The sequence below is a fragment of the Camelus bactrianus genome, chromosome 18 (genome assembly GCF_048773025.1).
Source record: "Camelus bactrianus isolate YW-2024 breed Bactrian camel chromosome 18, ASM4877302v1, whole genome shotgun sequence".
Classification (NCBI taxonomy): domain Eukaryota; kingdom Metazoa; phylum Chordata; class Mammalia; order Artiodactyla; family Camelidae; genus Camelus; species Camelus bactrianus.
The window spans coordinates 948,148-969,662 of record NC_133556.1 but is presented as its reverse complement, the minus strand read 5'-3'; the positions used below and the strand labels follow the sequence as shown (position 1 = coordinate 969,662).

The window sequence follows — 21,515 nt, the reverse complement described above, 5'->3', positions numbered from 1 at the left end:
GCAAAAGACACTACTGCTCTTCCTGTTGCAGAAGGGGCATCAGAATGCCAGCTGAGAAACATGGAAGAAATGAGAAGAAGAACACCTCTTGCCAGTCATCACCACCATCACCATAATCACCACCACCATCACCACAATCACCATCACCACCATCACCACCATCATCACCATCACCACCACCATCACCATAATCACCACCACCATCACCACAATCACCATCACCACAATCACCATCACCACCACCATCACCATCACCACCATCACCATAATCACCACCACCATCACTGTCACCACCATCACCATCATCACCATCATCACCGTCACTGTCACCACCATCACCACCACCATCACCACCATCATCACCATCATCACCATAATCACCACCACCACCATCAACATCATCACCACCATCATCACTTATTCCAGCACGAGCTGACCGGGGAGCTGAAAAGTAAATTTGTGGGGGAAGAAACATTTACCCAGTCTCAAAGCTTATTTTTAATGCACTTCTTTGTTACAAAGGCAAAATGGTAACTTGAGAAAGGAGAAATCCAGCAGGCACCACCTTAACCAAATAATCAAACTAACTTTGTCCATAACGGGATAAGTTAACATCATGTACCTACTGATAAGATGTAATGAGAAGAATGTAGCATCGCCATGGTATTCCTGCCAAAAGTGCATAACCTGGACTAACTTGTGAGGCTGTACTGGACAACTCTGAATCGAGGGGAATTCTGCAAAATAACAGACCTGGACGATTCCACGCTGTCAAGGTTGTGAACGACCAAGGAGGACTCAGGGATGGTTCTAGATGGAAGGGCCCCCGGGAGGCAGGGCAACAGAAGGTGTTGCAGGATCCTGGATGTCTCCTGTCATGACAGATGCTACTGGAACAACTGACAAAGTCCCAACGGGACCTTAGACTAACGAAGAGCATTATTTTGATGTTAATTTCTTGATTTGATAGTTGAACTGTTGTTATGTAAGAGAATTCCTTGTTTTTAGAAAACATACATTCAAGTATTTAGGAACCAAGAGGAATCTTCTGTAACTTATTCTTAAATGGTTTAGGAAGAAAAATTGGAACAGAGAGAAACAGGTAAAACAAAGACAGTAAGACGTCAACCTTTGGGGCGCAGGGTGAAGGGTACGTGGGAATTCTTTGTACTGTTCTCGCACATTTTCCGTAAGTTTGAATTTCTGTCCAAAAAAGGTTTTTTAAATCTCCGTGACTTACAGTCATAGCATCATCATTTGCTCCCAAGTCTGCAGCGTGGGCAGGGTTGCCTGCTCCTCGCGGCACTGGGTGGGATAGCTTCCCAGACGGCGCGCCCCGTGGTGGCTGTGGGTGGGTGCTCGGGGGGGGGGGGTTGGGCCTCAGCTCCTCTCCACCTGGCCTCTCCATGGGGTGGCTGGGTTGCAAGTGCCACCGTCCCCAGAGACAGGAAGTAGAAGCTGCCGGTCCTGGAAGCCCAGAAACAGGCACAGCGTCTTGTGTGCTGTGTTCTGGGGCCAAGTACCCACAGGCACCAGATTCAGGGGGAGCCATTAGAGACCCCACCTCTCGACATCAGGGGTCTCCAGGATTGTGAGATCATGTTTCAAAAATACAGCTACTCTGTATCCACGACCCCCCACACTGCCCCCCAGGATACCAGAGGCTCAAGGCTCTTACATAAAACGGTGTGATGTTAGCACGTGACCCCCACGTCCCCCCGCACGCTTTAATTCATCTCTGGATCACTCATGACACCTAACACAGCGTAAGTGCTCCGAGAAGAGTCGCTGGCATGCAGCAGATTCAAGTCTTGCTTTTTGGAACTTTCTGGAAATTTTTTCAAATATTTTTTGGTCTGTGGTTGGTTGAATCTGTGAATGTGGTTCCTATGGATATGGGGTGCTTGACCATCCAAACGGTGAAGGAAATGTTAATTCACTGGGCTGTGGGGGTCACTTCACAATGTGTGTGTGTAGCACAAACTCGCCTCCTTCACCTTAAACATTACCATTTATCAGTTACACATCAGTAACAATGGAAAAAGTGTTAAGATTACTTTCTGCCAAAACCCCCTGCACAACACTCCCCCACCCACACCTTTATCCATAACAGCTTTACTGAGGCAGAACCCACAAACCGACAGAGGCACGCTGCTGTACGTAAGGTGAACAGCAAGGGCCTCCCGCACAGCGCAGGAGCGCGCTCAGCACCTGCAGGAGCCTGTGAGGCAAGAGACCCTGAACGTGCGCAACTGAGCGCTTTGCTGTGCACCTGGAACTAATACTGTCAATCAATTACCCCTCAATAAAAATTTAAAAACAAACAACTCAGAGACCATGAAGTTCATCCTTTTAGAGTGGCTTCTCACATATTCAGAGTTATGTCCATCACCACTGAGTTCCAGAACACTCTCATCGCCCCAAGAGACACCCCGCGCCCACGAGCAGGCACCGCTGTCTCCCTCTAGCCCCCGCAACCACTAATCTGCCTTCTGTCTCCGGGTCCCCCCCCCCCACCGCTTCCTGACGTCTCACATAAAGGGAACCACGCGGGGCGTGGCCTTCGGCAGCTGGCTTCTCTCACTGAGCACCTTGTTTTCAAGGCCCGTCCAGGCTGCAGCGAGTGTCCGCGCTTCCCTCCGTCGGGCGGCCGGACCTCATCCCGCTGCGTGGGTGACGCGCCCTGACTTACGGAGCCGTCCGTCCACCGCTTGATGGACACTCGCTCCCACCCTTGGCTGTTGTGACGACCGACGCACTGGGAGTGTGGGCTGCAGGCATGTGTCCCAGCACCGGCTCCGTGCTCTTGGCCACAGCCCTGGAGGGGACTGCGGGGGGCGGGGCGGGGGGGGGGCCGTGCTAACACAGGGTCAGCCAGCCGGCCCCACAGTGACGTTTTCTGTCCCAGTGAAGAGCTCACCTGTCACTCTCGAGTCTTCAGTCACCAAGCACTCTCGGCTCTGTGCCCGCCCGGCCCTGGGGTCCCAGAGTTCCCCAGTGGGCAGAGGCTGCAGCAGGGAGGGGGACAGGAACCACATTCAGGGACTTGAGTCTCGGTGGCTTGAAGCCTATGAGGCCCCGGCCGTCATGCCTCCGGTGGCCTCTGCCCTGGGAGCCTCATGCCCTGGCCCCTCCCTGCCCACAAGGCAGATGAGCTGCACTCAGGGTTGGGGGGACGGCAAGGTCTCTGCTCCCGCTCATCCGACCAAGTGGCCCAGACACAGGGCTTACTCAGCAGACGCTCACTGCTCACGGTTCTGGAGGCTGGGCATCCCAGATCCAGGTCCTGGCCAGTCTGGCTCCTGGAGAGCCCTGTTCTGGTCTTGCAGACAGCTGCCCTCCTGTGGGTCTTCACAGGGCAGAGGGAGAGTAAGAGGAGAAGAAAGGGGTGGGGGAGAAGACACTTCCTCTGAGGGCGCTAATCCCACCGCGCCACACTCGCCACCCAAGCACCCACAAGGACCCCTCCTAATGCTGCCACCCTAGGGGCTAGGGCTTCCACACCTGGCCCTTCTGTCCCCACAGGTGTTCTCCCGCTCTCGGCCTTGTCACCCCCTAGGGGCCCAGGGGCAGGTGGCTGGAGCTCTGAGCTGACCAGGGCCGGAGGGGTCCAGGCGTCCAAGCTCCAAGAAGGCAAAACTGAGAGTCTAGTCCCTCCCTCCGGCCTCTGGGGAGCCCGGCTGAGTCCCTGACCCTCCTTCCCTGGTCTCAGCAGGGTGTCCCTGACCCCTGGCCCCCACCCACTCCCTCAGGACCTGTTGTCTGGGCTCTGCTGGCCGGGCGGGACTGCAGCCCCGGGGCTGCGACCTGTGCTCTGAGCCCCCGGCCCTGGGCCTCAGTTGCTCTCCCTGCTGAGAGCAGGGGCTGGGCTGACCACCTCCAAGGGCCTCCTGGCCTGCTTCCTGGGGCCCCGGGGTTCCGAGCAACAAAGTCAACCGCAGCAGGGAGGGCAGCTGGGCACTTCATGGGCTTTCTAATTCAATCCCCACACGGCCGCCTCCCTGCCTCTGCGGCGGCAGAATGCCCCCACCAGCCATGGGGGCGCTCCTGCCTCTGAGTGAGGCCCCTCCCCTGTGGTGTGGGAGCCTCTGCGGGCCCCCCTCACCGGTGGCCGCTCACAGAGGGACCCCAGGTGGGACCCTGCCCAGCCCACCTCAGCCCCCTTGCCTCCCCCCAAGCCTTGACTGGCCCCGTCCGGGGAGCTCAGCGTCAGTCTCTCTGGGGTTGAGGGTCCCCTGGGGGCTATGCTCCCAGCAGATGCCCTGAGAGCCTTTAGACCCTTTGCTTAGACCCCAACACCCCGAATGCAACTGACGTTACAGCCGAGGGAGAACTGACCACGGCCTGCCCAGCGCCAGGTAGACAGCGGCGGCCAGGCGCCGCCGGCCTCCCGCCGCGAGAGGGCGGAGCAGGCACCGCGCAGGCGCCGGGGACCCTCTCGCCTGCCCGCCCCCGCCCCCGCTGCGCTGTTTTGTTTCCGGTTGTCCCGGAAGTAGGGCTTCCAGGGCGGCTTCCTGTTCCGGGGCGGCGGTGGCGGTGGCGGTGGCGGTGGCGGCGGCGGGGCTCCGGTGTGATGCGCCAGGAGTGAGAGGGCCGCGGCTGCGGGCGAGACGGACCTTCCTCGGGTCCGAGGCGGGGTCGCGCTCCGGGCATCACTGCACGCGGCGGGCCGGGCCGTTCGCCCCAGGCCCCAGCTCCTGACGGTCGAGCTGAATGAATGGGCGGGCGGCTGCCTTGGCGCCGGTCTGCTCTCCCCTGAGGCGGCGAGGAGCGGCGACGGGCCAGGGACCGAGGCAGGATGAACCGGGCCAAGCCCGCCGCCGTCCGCAGGCCCAGCGCGGCGGCCAAGCCTTCAGGTGCGCGGCCTCTCCCGGCGGCGCGCGGCGGGCTGCTTCGGGGCTTCTTCCTGACCCCGAGGCTAAGGCGCTTTCCAGGAGTGGGGTCTGGAAGGGTAGCCCTTGGTCCCAGGCGGCGCTGGGAGCCCAGGGCGCGGGGTTGGGGCAGCTGCGACTGTCTCGTCTGACTGCGTCCGAGGCGGGAGACAGCAGCCAGGAGTCCTGGTCCAGGGGCGGCGCAAACGCAGCGGCTGAAGACGGATGGAAGCCAGACTGGCCTCGGCTCCGCGCTTGGCCACTCGCTAGCCGTGTGGCCTCGGGCTCATTTCCTAACCTCTCTGTGTCTAGGTGTGCTCATCTGTAAAGTGTCTGGCCCATAGTAAGCTCCCTGTGGCCATCGACCATCGTTGTTGCTACGGCCATGAGGTCCCAGCTCTGCTGTGGACTTGCTGGGTGGCCTGTTTCTTGCCTCCCCTGACTCTCGTGCAATCCTCCTCTGAAGTAGCTGGAGGTTGGAGTCTGTCTCCGACACGCTTTCCACCTGGGCCGCTGTGTGAAGGTGCACGTTTCTCCGTGTCTCTTCTCTGCAGGGCACCCTCCACCTGGTGACTTCATAGCTCTGGGCTCAAAGGGTCAGGCCAACGAATCAAAGACGGCATCCACCCTGCTGAAGCCTGCCCCTTCCGGCCTGCCGTCGGAGCGCAAGCGGGATGCTGCGGCCGCTTTGGCTGGTGCCTCGGCCCTGACCGGCCTCACCAAACGCCCCAAACTCTCCTCCACACCCCCTCTGAGCGCCCTGGGGCGCCTGGCTGAGGCTGCAGTGGCAGAGAAACGCGCTATCTCCCCCTCGATTAAAGAACCATCTGTGGTCCCCATTGAAGGTAAAATCGGCCCTGGAGAACGCAGCTCACACCTTGTCTGTCACCAGGGGTTGGAAAGGGCCACCTCTAGGCTCAGCACCGTAGCTGTAGCCCAGGCTCTTTGGAAAATTGGGGAGGGGAGTTGTCTGGAGTTTGTCTTTCGAAGTACCTCTCACACAAATGCCCCCGCCCACTTGAAGTTCAGAGTGTGACAGCGATGGGGACGTGTGTGTGTGATGCAGGGTGAGGTGGCACAGGTCGGTCTGGGGCCCTGATGTGCTGCTGCCACGTTGGGGGAGCAGCGTGGACAGTGGGTGCCTCAGTGGCCTCGTCTGCAGTTATCAGAGCTCCCGTCAGTGAAGCAGACAGAGCACGTGCCCGGGCTCCCTAGATTGGAAGGCGCAGTGTGGGTTTCCCTCGTCTTTGCTCTCTGCGGCTCCCCACTTCGGGGGAGGAGTGGCGTGAGGTGATGCGCTCCTGGTGGACTGCCGTGCCTGTCCTTTGGGAACAGGCTGACTTCACGGTTCACCTGCTGGTCAGACATGTTTGCAGAGCGCCTGCTTGGTGACAGGCTCTGCTTGAGCACAGGGGTGAGCGGCCGCGGAGTCGGACGGGTGCTGCTCTCTGGGCTGTGTGTCTGGTGATTACCCCTCTCCACCGGGATGGGGAGGCCCGCCCTTCCTCGTCCTTTCTCTTAGTTACCGACAACGAGTGGCCTGCCTCTCTGCTTTATTTCCTTTTAGCCAGAGAGGTAATAAAACACCAAAGACAGATCTAAAGCTTATGTGTAAGCCTGTTGTTTACACAAAAGTGTTTAATTCCGTGTGCATCTAGCATGGCCCTACTTTTCTGAACCACTTTCCCGTTGGCTATTTCTAGTGGCTTCATAATACCCGTAGATCAGATCGGGTAGACGTCACACCAGGCCCGGTGTTGAGTGTGTAGATGCCCGTGTGACAGCCGTGGAGGAGAGAAGGAGCGTCAGGGAACTGTGACCCGAACTCGAGCCTCAGAGGCTGGATGGGACTTCGACAGGCAGTCAGGGATGTTGGAGGAGAAACCGCTGAGCAGGGGCCTGCATCCTGGAGGAGGGGCCTGTGCTCAGGGGACCAGCTGGGGCTGGGCTGTGCTCAGGGCCGGGAGCTGAGGCCAGCGGTGAGGGGAGACGCTAGTGGTGGATTCAGTGGGTGTGGGGAGCCCTGGGGGGAGCAGGCATAGGGCTGGAGCTGTGCTTTGGGAGAGGACCCTGCCCTTCGGCTCAGGGCCCTCCCTGGGCAGCAGGTGCGGGTCAGGACGGCGAGCACCTGCAGGGCCGAGGCGGACTCAGGCCGTGGTCTCTCAACTGCAGGCTGGGCTTCCTGGTCTTCTCACTGCCTCGTGACTCCCCAGAAGGGTGGCTTTGAAGGCTAAACGGAACGTGGTCATGAACGACGTGTTCTGAAGGATAAAGTACTTCACACACATCTTTAGCAAAGCAGAGGGAAGGCTGGCTGTGGCTATTTATAGCGTTTTCTCGGCCTGGACCTGCTGTGGCTCCAGTCCGTCTTTCCTGCCCATTTGTCTTTCCCCGGCACACAGAAAGCAGCCAGGAAGGCCTGCTGAACTCTCTGTGCTCCGTGCAGTTAAGGTAGCATCAGTGACACCACCTGCCTCTGTCTGGGCGTCTAAAGCAGAGCCGCAAGGAAGCCCCGGCGTCAAAGAAGGCATCAGAATGGGAGTTAGAGAATGGGTGGAACTGAAACTGAACGTAGCAAACGCAGCGCAAAGGGCGCATGTGACGGGGCCCAGAGGGACACTCAGAGGAGCGGGAGGCTTCAGTTCAGGGGGTCCCGTCGAAGAGGGAGGGCAGCAGACAAGTGGGGAGAGGGAAGGACTGATGCACGGATGAGGGGCCAGCAGCATGGGCAGAGGGAGGAACCAGGGGTGGGTCTTTATCGAGACTGTGAAGGGGGAATGCGTCTGCAAGACAGCCTGGGGGGCTCGGGGGGCTGGGGCCCGGGCACAGCCTCAGTTAGAGAAGGTACTGTGAAACTCAGGGAAAAGGACCAACATGTGAACAAGTAAGTGTGTCTCAGGACCAGGTCGCTCTGGGGTGGCCACATGGGATGCAGCGAGAGGCGTCTGGCGGGGCCCAGTTGGCCCTGGGAACCCACGGGGCACCGTTCCTCCGCACGGGCAGCACCTGCCCTGCTCCCCCCTCGGCTGCCACCAGGCTCTCCTTGGAGACCAGCTGTGTGGGGCACAGCCCTGAGACCCTTGCTGCCTGGTTTCTGCTGGTTGGCCTGGGGCTTTGGGGGCCCTGCGGGGCAGTCTCTGTTGTGGCCCTGGCTCAGACGGCCCATCTCCTGGCCAGTTGCGCCCGCAGCGCTGTTGGATGAGATCGAGGCGGCCGAGTTGGAGGGCAACGATGACCGGCTGGAGGGCGTGCTGTGCGGGGCCGTGAAGCAGCTGAAGGTCACGCGGGCCAAGCCCGACAGCACCCTGTACCTGAGCCTCATGTACCTGGCCAAGATCAAGCCCAACATCTTTGCCACAGAGGGAGTCATTGAGGTGAGGGGAGGGGGCAGAGCAGCGGGCCCCCGGGGTGTGTGTGGGCTGCACCCTGAGCGCAGGGGAGGCTCCCACGGCCAACACACCGTCTCTCACAGGCTCTGTGCAGCCTCCTGCGGCGGGATGCCTCCATCAACTTCAAGGCCAAGGGGAACAGCCTTGTATCTGTGCTGGCCTGTAACCTCCTCATGGCCGCCTATGAGGAGGATGAGAACTGGCCTGAGATCTTTGTCAAGGTGGGTCTGCCCTCCCCAGAGCCTGGATGACGTCGCTGTCCCTGTGAAGAGGACAGAGGGCCGGGGGTGGGGGCAGACCACTGGACAGGTGGAGGACCAGGAAGCAAACCGAGGGCGCTCTCGGAGGGCTGTTTCTCTGCCGGCCCAGGGCGGGCACCTTGTCTCCCGCGCTGCTGGGGAGACCAGGGAAGCTCTTGTGTCCTTCTCCTCTGCGCTCAGCTGGGAAGCAGGCTCCCAGCCCTCGAGCCCCGGAGGGCTGGCAGGGGAGCTGCCCACCAGGGTCAGGAGGTGCAGGCTTCTGTCATGGACAGGTGTACATCGAAGACTCCCTGGGCGAGCGGATCTGGGTGGACAGCCCGCACTGCAAGACCTTTGTGGACAACATCCAGACGGCCTTTAACACCAAGATGCCCCCCAAGAGCATGCTCCTGCAGGGGGAGGTGGGGCGCGGCGGCGGAGACCTCAGTGCTGGTAAGAGCTGCCAGGTGGCCGGGCTGGAGGAGGACGGGGCTCCTGGGATCCCCAGCCTGAGGGCCAGGATGGGGCCCTGTCTCTCAGGGGTGTGGGTGCTCATGGGCCAGGCGGGCCCGTGTCCATATGTGTCCACGAGATGCTTGATCCGCAGGGAGCAGCCCCCACCCATCCCTGACGGAGGAGGAGGACAGCCAGACGGAGCTCCTGATCGCCGAGGAGAAGCTTAGCCCTGAGCAGGAGGGCCAGCTCATGCCCAGGTAGGCGCCACGCGGCCCCTCAGCTAGCCGGGCGGGGTGGGGCCTGAGGGGTGAGTGGGCGGGCCCCCTGAGGGAGCCTGCCTGCCTGCCTGCCTGCCTCCCCCCGGCCTAGGTATGACGAGCTGGCGGAGAGCGTGGAGGAGTACGTCCTCGACATGCTGCGGGACCAGCTCAACCGGCGTCAGCCCATCGACAACGTGTCTCGGAACCTCCTGCGGCTCCTCACCTCCACCTGCGGGTACAAGGAGGTGCGGCTGATGACGGTGCAGAAGCTGGAGATGTGGCTGCAGAACCCCAAGGTGAAGATGGGCTCCCCCGGCTCCCATGGGCCTGGCCCGTCGGCCCAAGGCTGATGCGCCCTGCCCTGGCTACGTCTGCAGCTGACCAGGCCGGCCCAGGACCTGCTGATGTCCGTGTGCATGAACTGCACCACGCACGGTGCCGAAGACATGGACGTCATCTCCCACCTGATCAAGATCCGCCTCAAGCCCAAGGTGCTCCTCAACCACTACATGCTCTGCGTCAGGTAGGGCGGGGCCGGGCCAGGGCCAGAGGGCCTGGGGGCAGGGGGCAGGGCCAGGGGCGGGGTGGGGCAGGGCTGTGAGGGCAGAGGGGTTGGTGGGCAGGTGGCCGGCCACTTCAGCCCCTTTGTTCGCTCGGCTCGGATCCAGGGAGCTGCTGACCGCGCACAAAGACAACTTGGGCACCACCATCAAGTTTGTGATTTTCAACGAGCTCTCCAACGCCCGGAACCCGAACAACATGCAGATCCTGCACACGGTGCTGCAGCACAGCTCAGAGCGGGCGCCCAAGGTGGGAGCCAGGCGGGCCACGTGTAGGCTCTGGAAGGGGCCAGGGGCTGTGCCCAGGGAGCTTTGCAGACACTGGAGGGGGCTGTCCAGGTAGCTCCAGAATGGGTGCAGCTCAATGCGGGACATCTCTCTCAAACTAAAGCTAGACTCCTCCAGGAGGAGCAGGGCTGAGTCCTGAAAATCGGCACCCGTTTCCAGCGGCAGTCTAGCCATCCTGAGGGCTGGTTTCCCCCAGTGAAACTGTCACCCCCTTCGGCCCTGGCCTGGCCTTTGGATGCAGGGTCCCCTTTGCAGAGGGAGCCAAGAGCAGTTGTCCGTTGTCGTGAACACCAGCTAGGCTTCTGCACGGTTCAGCTGCACAGGAGGCGAGTCCACGGTGCCAGCCCTCTGGTCGGCGCCATGTCGTCCTGCAGCCCGGCATTTCGGGAGAGGGCATGTCAGCTGTCAGGGTCGAGCCTGGGACGGGGCCGGGCCAGTGAGTGCATCCTTGTAACTGGGGTGCCTGGAATTTAGGCACCCCCGCCCCTGCCCACCCCCCGCCTAGTGTTTGTTCATCTGTGCCCTCGCTAAGTGGGGCGCGGCTCCCAGGAGTTGAGACTCAGCCCCTGCTGTCAAAGAGCCAGGCCTGTGGAGAGAGAGCGAGTCGGCCTGAGAGCGTGGCTGCACTGCCTCTGCTCACCACCTGGTCACCCGCCTGGTGGCGCTTCAGGAGCGGGCGGGGCCCGTTCCCGGAGGGGCTCCTGCAGGGCTGACCCCCTCACCCCGTGGCAGGCCTTTGCGGGATGGAGGCGGGCGGGGCGGGTGTGGTCAGGCAGGGCAGTCCAGCAGCTCCCCGCCTGGTCTCTCTCCGCCCCAGTTCCTGGCCATGGTGTTCCAGGACCTGCTGACCAGCAAGGACGACTACCTGCGGGCCTCGCGGGCCCTACTGCGGGAGATCATCAAGCAGACCAAGCACGAGATCAACTTCCAGGCCTTCTGCCTCGGGCTCATGCAGGAGCGCAAGGAGCCGCAGCACCTGGACATGGAGTTCAAGGTGCCGGGCCCTCCTGGCCCCGCCCCCCCGCCCCTGCCCAGCCCTTGGGCTGTCTCTCAGGCTGTGCATAGCGTCCTGGCTAAGTGATTGGTGCCCCGCAGGCACAGCAGCCCGCAGGCTCCATCCTGTGCGAGGGCGGAGCAGGGCAGGCCGGGTGCCCCTGGAGGAGTTCAGCGTCCTCTGGGCTGGGTGTGGAGGTGGGGGCTGCTGCCTGCTGGGCTGGAGGGGCTGGGGGACAGCGGTTGGAGTAGGCAGGGCAATGCAGATGGTGCCCAGAGAGACAGGAGGTCAGCCCTGAGTGGGTTTCACGGTGGGTTTGGGGGCGGTGGGAGGTGCTGTAGGAGGGGAGGACTTGGTGCGGACCGCAGAGACCTCCACTGCCATGCGGGCGAGTTTGCAGTCAGCCCTGTGTGGTGGGCCTCTAGTTGGGAGCTGTTGGCTGAACCACCTCCCTGTGGCCTGACCTGGCTTTTTTGCCAGCGGTTCTTGGTCCTAAGACCTCCTGCCTAGTGTTCTCCCGTCCCAGCTGCTTGTGTTCTGGGGGCCTGGGCCGGGCCTCATGGTTCTGGGCACTTCGGGACGTGAACCCCACTGAGCTTGGCCATGCTGCGCCTGCAGGAGCGGTTTGTGATACACATCACGGACGTGCTGGCCGTGTCCATGATGCTGGGCATCACGGCCCAGGTGAAGGAGGCCGGCGTCGCCTGGGACAAGGGAGAGAAGAAGAGTGAGCATCTGGACAGGCTGGACTCCGCCTGGGGTTGGGGCTGGGGGCGGTGGCGTCCCCGAGGCCCGGCAGGGGCGGGGAGGCAGGCTGGACTCCGCTGGGGTTGTGGCTGGGGGCGGTGGCGTCCCCGAGGCCCGGCAGGGGCGGGGAGGCAGGCTGGACTCCGCTGGGGTTGGGGCTGGGGGCGGTGGCATCCCCGAGGCCCGGCAGGGGCGGGAGGGCGCTCCCACAGCACAGCCCTAGAGACGCCACTGTGCCCTGTTCTCCCGCCTGGGCCGCCGCCGTTCTCTGCCCAGGTCACTTGTTCACTGGAGTCCTGGCGCCACTGCGTCAGCCTTTCGGGCTCGTGGCTCTCCGGCCCAGGGGGCGGGGGGAGAAGGGAAGTGGGTTGAAGTCAGCCTGTTCTGGGTCGTTACTGATCCTGATGAGGGTGTGGCCGAGCAATGGCTGGAGCGGCAGCACCTGAAATCAGGTGTCGGCCTCACACGTGGTCCTCGCCTGTGAGGGTGACTGGGGCTCGCTGAGCATCGTCCCAGCAGAGCTGGCCCGTGCCGCCTCGGCCTGCCCCCCTGACCTGCAGATGGGCAGGTTGCTTGTGCCCCGAGGCTGCCCTCCCTGCCCCTGGCGTCGAACTAGACCCTCCAGCTGCCGTGTGGGCGCGCCATGACCCTCCCGTCCCTCTCAGACCTCGAGGTGCTGCGCTCCTTCCAGAACCAGATCGCTGCAATCCAGCGGGACGCTGTCTGGTGGCTCCACACCGTCGTCCCCTCGATCAGCAAACTCGCCCCCAAGGACTATGTGCACTGGTACGGCCCGGCTTTGTTCTGCTTGGGGACTCTGGGCAGGACAGGCAGCTGCTTCCCTGGGCTGATGGTGACGAGTGACAGGGCTCACCTCACAGGGGACAAGCCACCCTGTTCACCGGCTGACACCAGCCCCTCCACTGCCGGAGGTGCCTGTGGGCGGCAGTGTCCCTCCTGTGCGTCAAGAGCCCCAGGCAGGGCCTTCTCGTGGAGGGGAGGCGGAGTCCCGTCTGGCTGGGAGTGGGAGCCCCCTGGGGGGGCCTCTGTCACCCGCCAGCGTCCAGCCTTGTCGCGAGGGCTGCACGCTCTCCAGAGGTGCTGCGGTGCTCAAGCTCAGGAGGCAGCCAGTCTCACACACGCGGCTTCCCAGCCCGTGGGAGACGCACGTCTGTCTGGGAGCTAATGGGCGGGGGGAGCCTGGGTACCAGCCCTGACAGCCCTCCCTGCCCGGCAGCCTCCACAAGGTGCTCTTCACAGAGCAGCCAGAGACGTACTACAAATGGGACAACTGGCCGCCCGAGAGTGACCGCAAGTGCGTCCCTGCTGTCCAGTGTGAGGGGGGAGGGTTAGCCTGCCCAGGGCCCGCATCTGGTCTTGGTGGTCCCGTTCCTGTCCCACCCCACAAACCCCAGGCAGGCAAGGGGTCACTGCAGAGTCGCCTCCACTCTCCCAGGGACTCCCCACTTCCACCGCCGGGAGTCCCCCGCGCCCCGCCCCCTCCTCGCTTCCAAGCAGCTGTCCTCCCTCCCTGAGTGGTGTCGTGGCTTTGTCTCCTGAGCCAGGGCTCCCCTGCCCTGTGCCTCTGACAGATGTGGCTCCTGTCTGTCCCCCCTTTGGGCCCTGCTGCCCACCCAGCTGGCTCACCTCACCCCCACCTGTGTCCCAGTGTGGTGGGTGAGGCTGGCCTGTGAGCCTCTGAGGGCCAGGCACCATCTCACGTTCGTCCTGGGATGGTGGAGCCCAGTCCACACAGGTGCCGGGGACAGGTGACCATGGGGGGGTGGGCGGCCACCCCCTTGCATTGACAGAAGCGGAGCTGAGGCATTTCCTCTTGGGGAGTGCCTGCGGGTGTGGAGAGGGTGCCCAAGGGCCCAGCCTGTGCCTGCTCTGCCCCCAGCTTCTTCCTCCGCCTGTGCTCGGAGGTGCCCATCCTGGAGGACACGCTGATGCGCATCCTGGTCATCGGGCTGTCGCGGGAGCTCCCGCTCGGCCCTGCTGACGCCATGGAGCTGGCCGACCACCTGGTGAAGCGGGCTGCAGCTGTGCAGGCGGATGGTGAGGGTCTCGGGTGTGGGCCTGCTGCCCACAGGGAACAGCCTCCCGCCACCAGGCCCCTCTGCCCACCCCTGCAGAAGCCACACCTGCCTCTGCGTAGCCTGGTTTCGGCTGCACCTCATACCATCCTCCCTGCAGGCCTGACAGCTCCAGGCATCGGGCAGTGCGGGTGTCCTGGGTAGCGGCCTCACACAGTTTCGGGGTTCACCGGGGGCTTGTGCTTGATCTTCAGCATGGGGTTGTCTTCTGCCTCAGTGACCTTGCGGAGAGCAGTCCCCTGCCTAGAGCGGCCGACGGGCCCAGACCTGAGCCCTCACGTGGCGGCTAGGGCCTACCCTGACCTGAGCTCGCTGTCTCCCCGCCTTGGCCCCAGCGCTTCTGCTCTAGACCACGTGTCCCCATGTCCCCGCCCTTCCCAGTGCCAGCCAGGCTGCTCTGCCCCACAGTCCTGCCTGCTCTCCACCCAGCCAGCACCACAGGGTGGGAGGAGCCTCTGTGTCCCCAGGCTGGCTCAGCGGCATCTGAACCTCCTTGCGTGTCTTCTGCGTTCCATCTGCTTGTGTTGGTCTCCTTGCTCTCCACGTCCCATGTCCCGAGTCCTGGGCATCGACGTCCACTGAAGGAACCTGCTCTTGGGTGGCTCTTGGGTTTCAGATGTGGAAGTGCTGAAGGTGGAGCGGATCCAGCTGATCGATGCCGTCCTGAACCTGTGCACCTACCACCACCCGGAGAACATCCAGCTGCCCCCGGGGTAAGGAGCCCCCCGGCCCGGGGCACAGGACGCCCTCTTCCCGGCCTCTGCCCACTCGGGCTGGCGCCCTCCTGGCTCCCCACACCCCGGCTCCCGGAGGCTGTTGCGGACCCCTGCGAGGCCAGGCTGCTCGGTGGACGACCCAAGGCCTGGTGTCCTGAATTCTGCCCTTTTCCGTGTCTCCATCACTCAGCTCCGTTTTCCTGTGTGTGTTAACACGCTCATAGTGTTTCCTAGACACCAGTGAGCTTATGCTGTTTCCACAACCACTTTATGGATACAATTCTCACACATTCCACCCGTTCAAAGTTTGTGACTCAGTGTGTTTAGTTCGTTCACAGGGTTATGCAAGTTTAGAACATCGTCCCCCTAAAGAAACCCGCTCCACTGGTCGTTACTCTCCGCCTGCCTCCCCACCCCCACACACAGCCGCGACACCGCTCGTCAGCTCAGTCCCTGTGGATCTGACTTTTTTGGAAGTTGTGTGTAATTAGAGTTGTGAGGTTTGACCGGCTTTTTTCACCGAGTACTGTGTGTTCAGGGTCCACGCATGTTGCAGTTTGTATCTGCTTCATCCCCCTTTGTGGCCGAGTACCGTGCCGCCGTGTGGACGCCCCGAGTTTTGTCCATCCACTCAGTTGGTTGACACTTGGGCTGCTTCCACTCTGACCGCTGTTAACAGTGCTGCTGGGAACTCGTGGGTCCGCTTCTGAGCAGACGTGCCTTCTCAGTTCTCGCGGGGACTCCCATGAGTAGAATTGCCGGCTCGCGTGTTAATCTTCGGAGGAGCTGCCCGGGTCGGAGGCCCCGACTCCCCTCCTCCCCACGCTGATCGCCCGGCGTTTGTACCTCGGCCAGCTTAGTGGGTGTGCCGCGGCAGCCCGTCTTGGCGTTGACTTCGTTTCTCTGATGCCGGTGGTAGTGGGGGTCTGTCCTCGTGCTTGTGGGCCGTTCGAACGTGTGCTGTGGAGAAATGTGCTCAGGTCCTTGCCCAGTTTTACGTGGGGTGGTTTGAATGCTCGTTGGGTCGTGAGAGCTCTTTGAACATTCTGGACACAAGATCGTTACATCTGTGATCTGCAGGCAGATCCCTCAACAGGGCCCTTTGAGACACAGAAGGTTGCTGGGGTTTTTTTGTTTTGCTTGTTTTGGGATTTTTTTTCAGTTTCTGCATTTTTTTTAATTTTGTATTTTATTGAAGCACAGTCGATTGGGTCACAGAAGGTTTTAATCCTGATACGGTCTGATTTGTTTTTCTTCGGTTTCTTGGGTTTTTGTGTCATGTCTAAGAAACCATTGCCGCATCTAAGGTCACAAACCTGCTCCTGTGTTTTCTGCTAAAAATCCTGCAGTGTACGTCCTGACTCTTAGTCTGTTACCCGTTTTAAGTTTACTGGTCTGTGGTGGGAGGTGTGGCCCGACTTCATCCTTCCCCGCGGGTGCCTGGCTGTCCGAGCATCGCTGTTGAAGCGACCGCCCCCTGTTAAAGGTCAGCACCCTTGTCGCTCGTCAGCTGACCTGCAGCACCCGGGTCTGTGCTGGACTCTGAGCTGCACTCACTCACCTGCATACCTGTCCTCATTCCTGCCTCAGTCTTCGTTGCTGGAACGTTGTGCTGGGCTTTTGAACTTGGAAAGTGGGAGTCCTCCACTTTGCTCTTTGTCAAGATCAGTTTGGCTCTTCTGGGTCCTTGTGTCGCCATGTGAAGTTTAGGGTCGTCCTGCTGATGTCCACAGAACAGCCAGCTGGGACTGGTCGGGGAGCGCTGCCAAGTCGGTGTCTCTGATCTGTGTCCTCCTTTCTGACAACCGCTTAGCCGCTTCCTGTTTCATCATCTGCACAGGCTGTGCCTTAATCGTGATTGCGACCTGCGTGACTTCTGGCTGTCATTACGGTTACGTGTGGGTGGGTGCTGGGGCGTTTTCTGGCTTTCTGATGTGAAGGACAGTCACGATGACTAACGCTATCGAGCGCTACTACTTTATCACGTTCCCGTTTCACAGGCGGGAGGCTGAGGCCAGAAGCTCGGAGCTGGGGTGCGGTCCCTGGGGCAGGCTCTGAGCAGTCCCAGAGGGGAGCTACCGACCTTATGGCCTGTGAGGTGGTCACTGGCCAACCTCTTTGCGCCTTGCCCCCTAGCCCAGACCGAGTCCTCTCTTTGACCACGTGTGGCAGGCCGAGCTGTGGACACCTTGTGTTTCAGGTATCAGCCTCCGAACCTCGCCATCTCCACCCTCTACTGGAAGGCATGGCCCCTCCTGCTGGTTGTTGCCGCCTTCAACCCGGAGAACATTGGTGAGCCCCCTCTGGCCAGCTGTGGTCACCTTGGCTGCTGTTGACCTTTCCTCCTCTGGGGCATCCTGCTCGTCAGGACCTGGAGCAGAGCCTGGCTGGGGCCTGGATGATGAGCTGGGCAGGGGTGGCTCTCAGGCCAGCGGCCCCAGGGACCAGCGGGTGACCACGCAGGAGTGCTGTGCCCCAGCTGCCACGTGTTGTGCCCTTGCCCCCTAGGCCTGGCTGCCTGGGAGGAGTACCCCACGCTGAAGATGCTCATGGAGATGGTGATGACCAAGTAAGCGGCTCGCGGCTGCGGGGCCACAGGCACAGCGCTGGGAGCGGGGGCCCGGCTGCCCTGAGGCCTCTCCCTTCTCTGTGCTGCCCGGCCTCCTCCTGTCGTGGCTTTGGTTTCTGAGTCTGTCTGCTGAGCGCTGGTCTCTGCCCGTGCCAGGGCGGGGCAGGGAGCGTGTGTGTATGTGTGTGTACACCTATGAGAGCAGGGACTGGATGCACGTGGCCTGAGGCTGGGGACGGAAGTTCTGCTCCCTTGTATCTCTGCCAGCCGTCCTCTCTCTGACCCAGGAACTGACTTGGGGGCTTAAGGACAGCCCCTAGAGGGTAGCCATCACAGGAAACTAGACTGGATTTCAGACTGAGAGTAGTCCAGTCCCAAGTCAGCCTGGGGATGCCCTGTGTGCCTTGGGCTGTGTGGCTGGTTGGAAGGGACCGTGGTGTGGGCATCCTGGTTGGTCGCCGCTCTGGGTCCAGGATCCTGACCGTGTCAGCCTGTCAGCCTGATGTCAGAGGCAGCCTGCATGCTGTCGTGTGAAGGGAGGGGGCAGCTGGGCGTGGGCTCTGAGGTCTGACTGTGACCACGTTGCCGATGTCCCCCCGCCCCCAACCCCGGGTACCCCCTGCCACTTGAGGGCTTGTGCTGTGCACTGGGTGAGGGGTGCTGTCATGAGTTTTGACCCCCACCCTAAGTGCGTCTGATGGTGCGGAAACGAGTTCTCCTGTTTGGCCCCAGCAATTACTCCTACCCGCCGTGCACCCTAACGGACGAGGAGACCCGGACTGAGATGGTCAACCGGGAGCTGCAGATCTCTCAGCGGGAGAAGCAGGAGATCCTGGCCTTCGAGGGGCACCTGGCGGCTGCTTCCACCAAGCAGACCATCACCGAGAGCAGCAGTCTCCTCCTGTCTCAGCTCACCAGCCTGGACCCCCAGTAGGCCCCGCATGGCCCGCGGGGCTGAGCGTGGACGGGCAGGCGGAGGGTGGGGGCCAAGGCTGGAGGAGCAGCCCCCAGAGGCCTGGTGCCCCAGCCCCAGGCCGCTGGCCTGCGTGTCCACCCAGGGCGGTCAGCCCTGGGGTGGAGCCGGGAGCCTCCTCAGCGGGGCTGGGGGAGGCGGGAGGACGGCCAGCCACTTGCAGATGCACCCTCACCCACCTGCCATCGTCTCTGAGGGGCGCTGCACTCACAGCTTTGACACGCTCGTGTCCCTGGGATTTGCAGAGGGCCCCCCCGGAGGCCACCCCCGCACATCCTGGACCAGGTGAAAGGCCTCAACCAGTCCCTCCGCCTTGGGCACCTGCTGTGTCGCAGCCGGAACCCGGACTTCCTGCTCAACATCATTCAGAGACAGGCGAGTCCGGGGGGGCGGGTCCCCAGGGGCTGGGCCCTGGGGAGGGCAGGCAGGGACCCTCAGGTGTCAGTGGGCCCTGGTGTTGACTGAAGCCGCAGCCAGAGGACGGCACACAGGGGGCGAGGGACACACACCACTGGCCTCTCCGTGTGCAGACGATGCCCGCCCCCACGGCCGCTATGGGGCACCATGTGCTGCTCCCACAGGGGGCCGGCGGGCTGAGCAAGTGGGACTCCGGGCTGCCTTGGGATTCCCAGCGGGAGGGCAGGCAGAAGGGTCCGCAGGGACTGCGGCAGGTTGAACTGGAGAGAGCCGTGTCGCCGCCCCACCCAGGCCTCCTCGCAGTCCATGCCCTGGCTGGCCGACCTGGTGCAGTCCAGCGAGGGCTCCCTGGATGTGCTGCCTGTGCAGTGCCTGTGCGAGTTCTTGCTGCACGATGCGGCCGACGACCCCGCCTCTGGGGAGGAGGAGGAGGAGAGCGAGAGCAAAGAGCAGAAGGCCAAGAAGTGGCAGGTGGGTGCCCGCCCCTCCCCTGCCTTCGCCCCCACCCCGCCGGCCCTGGAGGCCCGCCTGAAGGTCCCCCTCGCCCCTGCAGAGGCAACAGAAGCAGCGGCAGCTCCTGGGCCGCCTGCAGGACCTACTGCTGGGCCCCAAGGCTGACGAGCAGACCACGTGTGAGGTGCTGGACTACTTCCTGCGGCGCCTCGGCTCCTCCCAGGTGGCCTCCAGGGTGCTGGCCATGAAGGTGACTCGGCGGCTGGTCCCCTGCCCTCCCCTGCCCTCCCCTGCCCGGGCCTCTCTTCTCTTGTCAAAGCGAGTGTTCGTTCCCACCTGGGTGGTGGTTCTAGCTGACTCGCGCTTGGAGGGGAAACGGTAGTGAAGTTTGCGAGAACCAGAGCCTCTCCCTCTCGCCTGGGGGTGCTTCCCTGGGTGGTGGCGGGCGGCCCGTCCTGAGAGTGGCTGGGAGCCCTCCTGCTGCGTCCCCGCCCTGGGGCTGCAAGGGAGCCAGGGGCACAGGGGCGAGGCCCGGCGCCTGTCTGCTTGTAGGGCTTGTCCCTGGTGCTCTCGGAGGGCAGCCTGCGCGACAGGGAGGAGAAGGAGCCGCCCCTGGAGGAGGACGCGGGGGACACGGATGCGCTGCAGGGCTACCAGTGGCTGCTGCGGGACCTGCCCAGGTTGCCCCTGTTCGACAGTGTGAGAACCACCACCGCCCTGGCGCTGCAGCAGGTGAGGGCGCTGTGCGGGGGCGGGGCAGGCCGACTGCCTGGGGCGCGCTCACACAGCCCTCTCCCCAGGCCATCCACATGGAGACCGACCCGCAGACCATCAGCGCCTACCTGGTCTACCTGTCCCAGCACACGCCCGTGGAGGAGCAGGGCCAGCACAGCGACCTGGCCCTGGTGAGGGGCGGGGCGGGGGGACTCAGTGGCCAGGCCTGGTCAGGGCAGACGGCTGCATCTTGACTGTGGGCTCTGAGTGCCCGGCTGCCTTTTTGGTGACCTGTCCAGAGCAGGGGTTAAGGGCAGGAGACGCAGGTGCTGCTCTGGTCACTCTGGGCTCTGGGAGGGCGGGGGACCAACCCAGGAGTCTCTGCGGCAGGGGTCCACGGGGTCCCTCTGGGCAGGGCGCTGTGAGCTGGGTGCATGCCCGTTACCTCTTCTGTCCTGCTCTTTCCTGGTCAGCTTGGTTCTGACCTTGCTCTCCTGCCCACTTGTTGGCCGACAGTGACAGGGTTCCTGCGGAATGGACGAGTGGAGGGCACGAGGGTTTGGGCAGAGGACAAAGGTCAATGGGCAGGGGGACCTGTCTGAGTTTGGGTTCCTCTCCTGGAACCGGACAATGAGAGAAGCCCAGGCCTCGGGGCCTTTGAGGTCTTGCTCTTCTGACTGGTCCAGGGGCTGGCCTGCCCTGCATCCCTGCCCCGCATCCCAGCCACAGGGCTCAAATACACAGCATCTGCTGCCTACAGACAGCCTTTCCTCCTGGGTCTTGAGAAACCTGGACTCCTGCCGCTCAGGGCTAACGCCCGCGCTTCCCGTGGCTCACGCCCTCTCCATGCCGCCGTCCCTCCCAGGGAGCCTGGCTGTCTGTGGCCCTGTGCAGCTGGGGTCCCCGCGGGTGTGGCAGCTGCACCGGGTGGGATGCAGAGAGCATGGGAGCCCTCTGATGCCACGCCCCCCACCCTGCCGCAGGACGTGGCTCGGCTGGTCGTGGAGCGCTCCACTGTCATGTCCCACCTCTTCTCCAAGCGCTCCTGCAGCGCCGAGTCGGACGCCGTGCTGGTCGCCCTGCTGGCCATCTTCTCCCGCTATGTGCAGCGCATGCGCAAGAGCAAGGAGGGCGAGGAGGTCTACAGCTGGGTACGGCGGCGGTCGGGCAGCCCAGGCCCTCGGGGTCCTCGCCTCGGCCTGCTCACCCCTTTTCCCCTTCCAGTCAGAGTCACAGGACCAGGTCTTCCTTCGCTGGACCAGTGGGGAGACAGCCACCATGCACATCCTGGTGGTCCACGCCATGGTCATCCTCCTGACGCTGGGGCCACCCCGCGGTGAGCAGCCCGCAGGCAGGGGTGGGGGCGCCAGGTCTCCCGCAGAGTGGAGGTGGATGCCCTCCCATGCCCGTCTGAGTGCACCCCAGGGAGCACGTGAGATCCCCACACGGGGCCTCATGTACTGCTGCCCCACAGGTGGACAGGCCGGTGGTTTGCACACTCCTGCCACCTTGGCCCCCATGCTGTCCCATCACTGGGAGCACGTGGTCGGCACCAGACGCCTTCCATGCCTGCTCCTTACTCTTTGGGCCCAGCCACTTGGCAGATGGCAGTTTCTGGAGGTGGAGGTGTCTGCGGGGGGCTGCCCAGTTGAGGGAACCCTGGGGCCAGGGCAGTGAGGTCCAGGTCCTCTCCACAGGCCTTGAGGTGTGGCCCTCGACTCGCTGGCTGTGGGCTGTGGGCTGTGGGCTGTGTCCAGAGCCGGGGGATCCTCC

At 62.8% G+C, this 21,515-nt stretch overlaps 1 protein-coding gene across 1 annotated transcript in view; it reads left to right on the top strand.

Moving 5' to 3' along the window:
* Positions 1-4,516: 4,516 nt before the first annotated feature.
* Positions 4,517-21,515, top strand: part of INTS1 (integrator complex subunit 1) — a 29,134-nt gene continuing 12,135 nt past the window's right edge. The window contains exons 1-25 of the mRNA XM_074345513.1: positions 4,517-4,856; positions 5,426-5,716; positions 8,049-8,245; positions 8,344-8,481; positions 8,793-8,952; positions 9,107-9,212; positions 9,325-9,511; positions 9,593-9,738; positions 9,884-10,025; positions 10,881-11,057; positions 11,676-11,784; positions 12,470-12,590; positions 13,042-13,119; positions 13,705-13,862; positions 14,517-14,613; positions 16,817-16,908; positions 17,125-17,185; positions 17,918-18,115; positions 18,404-18,533; positions 18,867-19,046; positions 19,129-19,278; positions 19,581-19,760; positions 19,829-19,933; positions 20,726-20,893; positions 20,967-21,078. Of these exons, the coding sequence (XP_074201614.1) occupies positions 4,799-4,856; positions 5,426-5,716; positions 8,049-8,245; positions 8,344-8,481; positions 8,793-8,952; positions 9,107-9,212; positions 9,325-9,511; positions 9,593-9,738; positions 9,884-10,025; positions 10,881-11,057; positions 11,676-11,784; positions 12,470-12,590; positions 13,042-13,119; positions 13,705-13,862; positions 14,517-14,613; positions 16,817-16,908; positions 17,125-17,185; positions 17,918-18,115; positions 18,404-18,533; positions 18,867-19,046; positions 19,129-19,278; positions 19,581-19,760; positions 19,829-19,933; positions 20,726-20,893; positions 20,967-21,078 (3,541 nt within the window). The 5' untranslated portion in view covers positions 4,517-4,798. The remainder of the gene's footprint in view (positions 4,857-5,425; positions 5,717-8,048; positions 8,246-8,343; positions 8,482-8,792; positions 8,953-9,106; positions 9,213-9,324; positions 9,512-9,592; positions 9,739-9,883; positions 10,026-10,880; positions 11,058-11,675; positions 11,785-12,469; positions 12,591-13,041; positions 13,120-13,704; positions 13,863-14,516; positions 14,614-16,816; positions 16,909-17,124; positions 17,186-17,917; positions 18,116-18,403; positions 18,534-18,866; positions 19,047-19,128; positions 19,279-19,580; positions 19,761-19,828; positions 19,934-20,725; positions 20,894-20,966; positions 21,079-21,515) is intronic.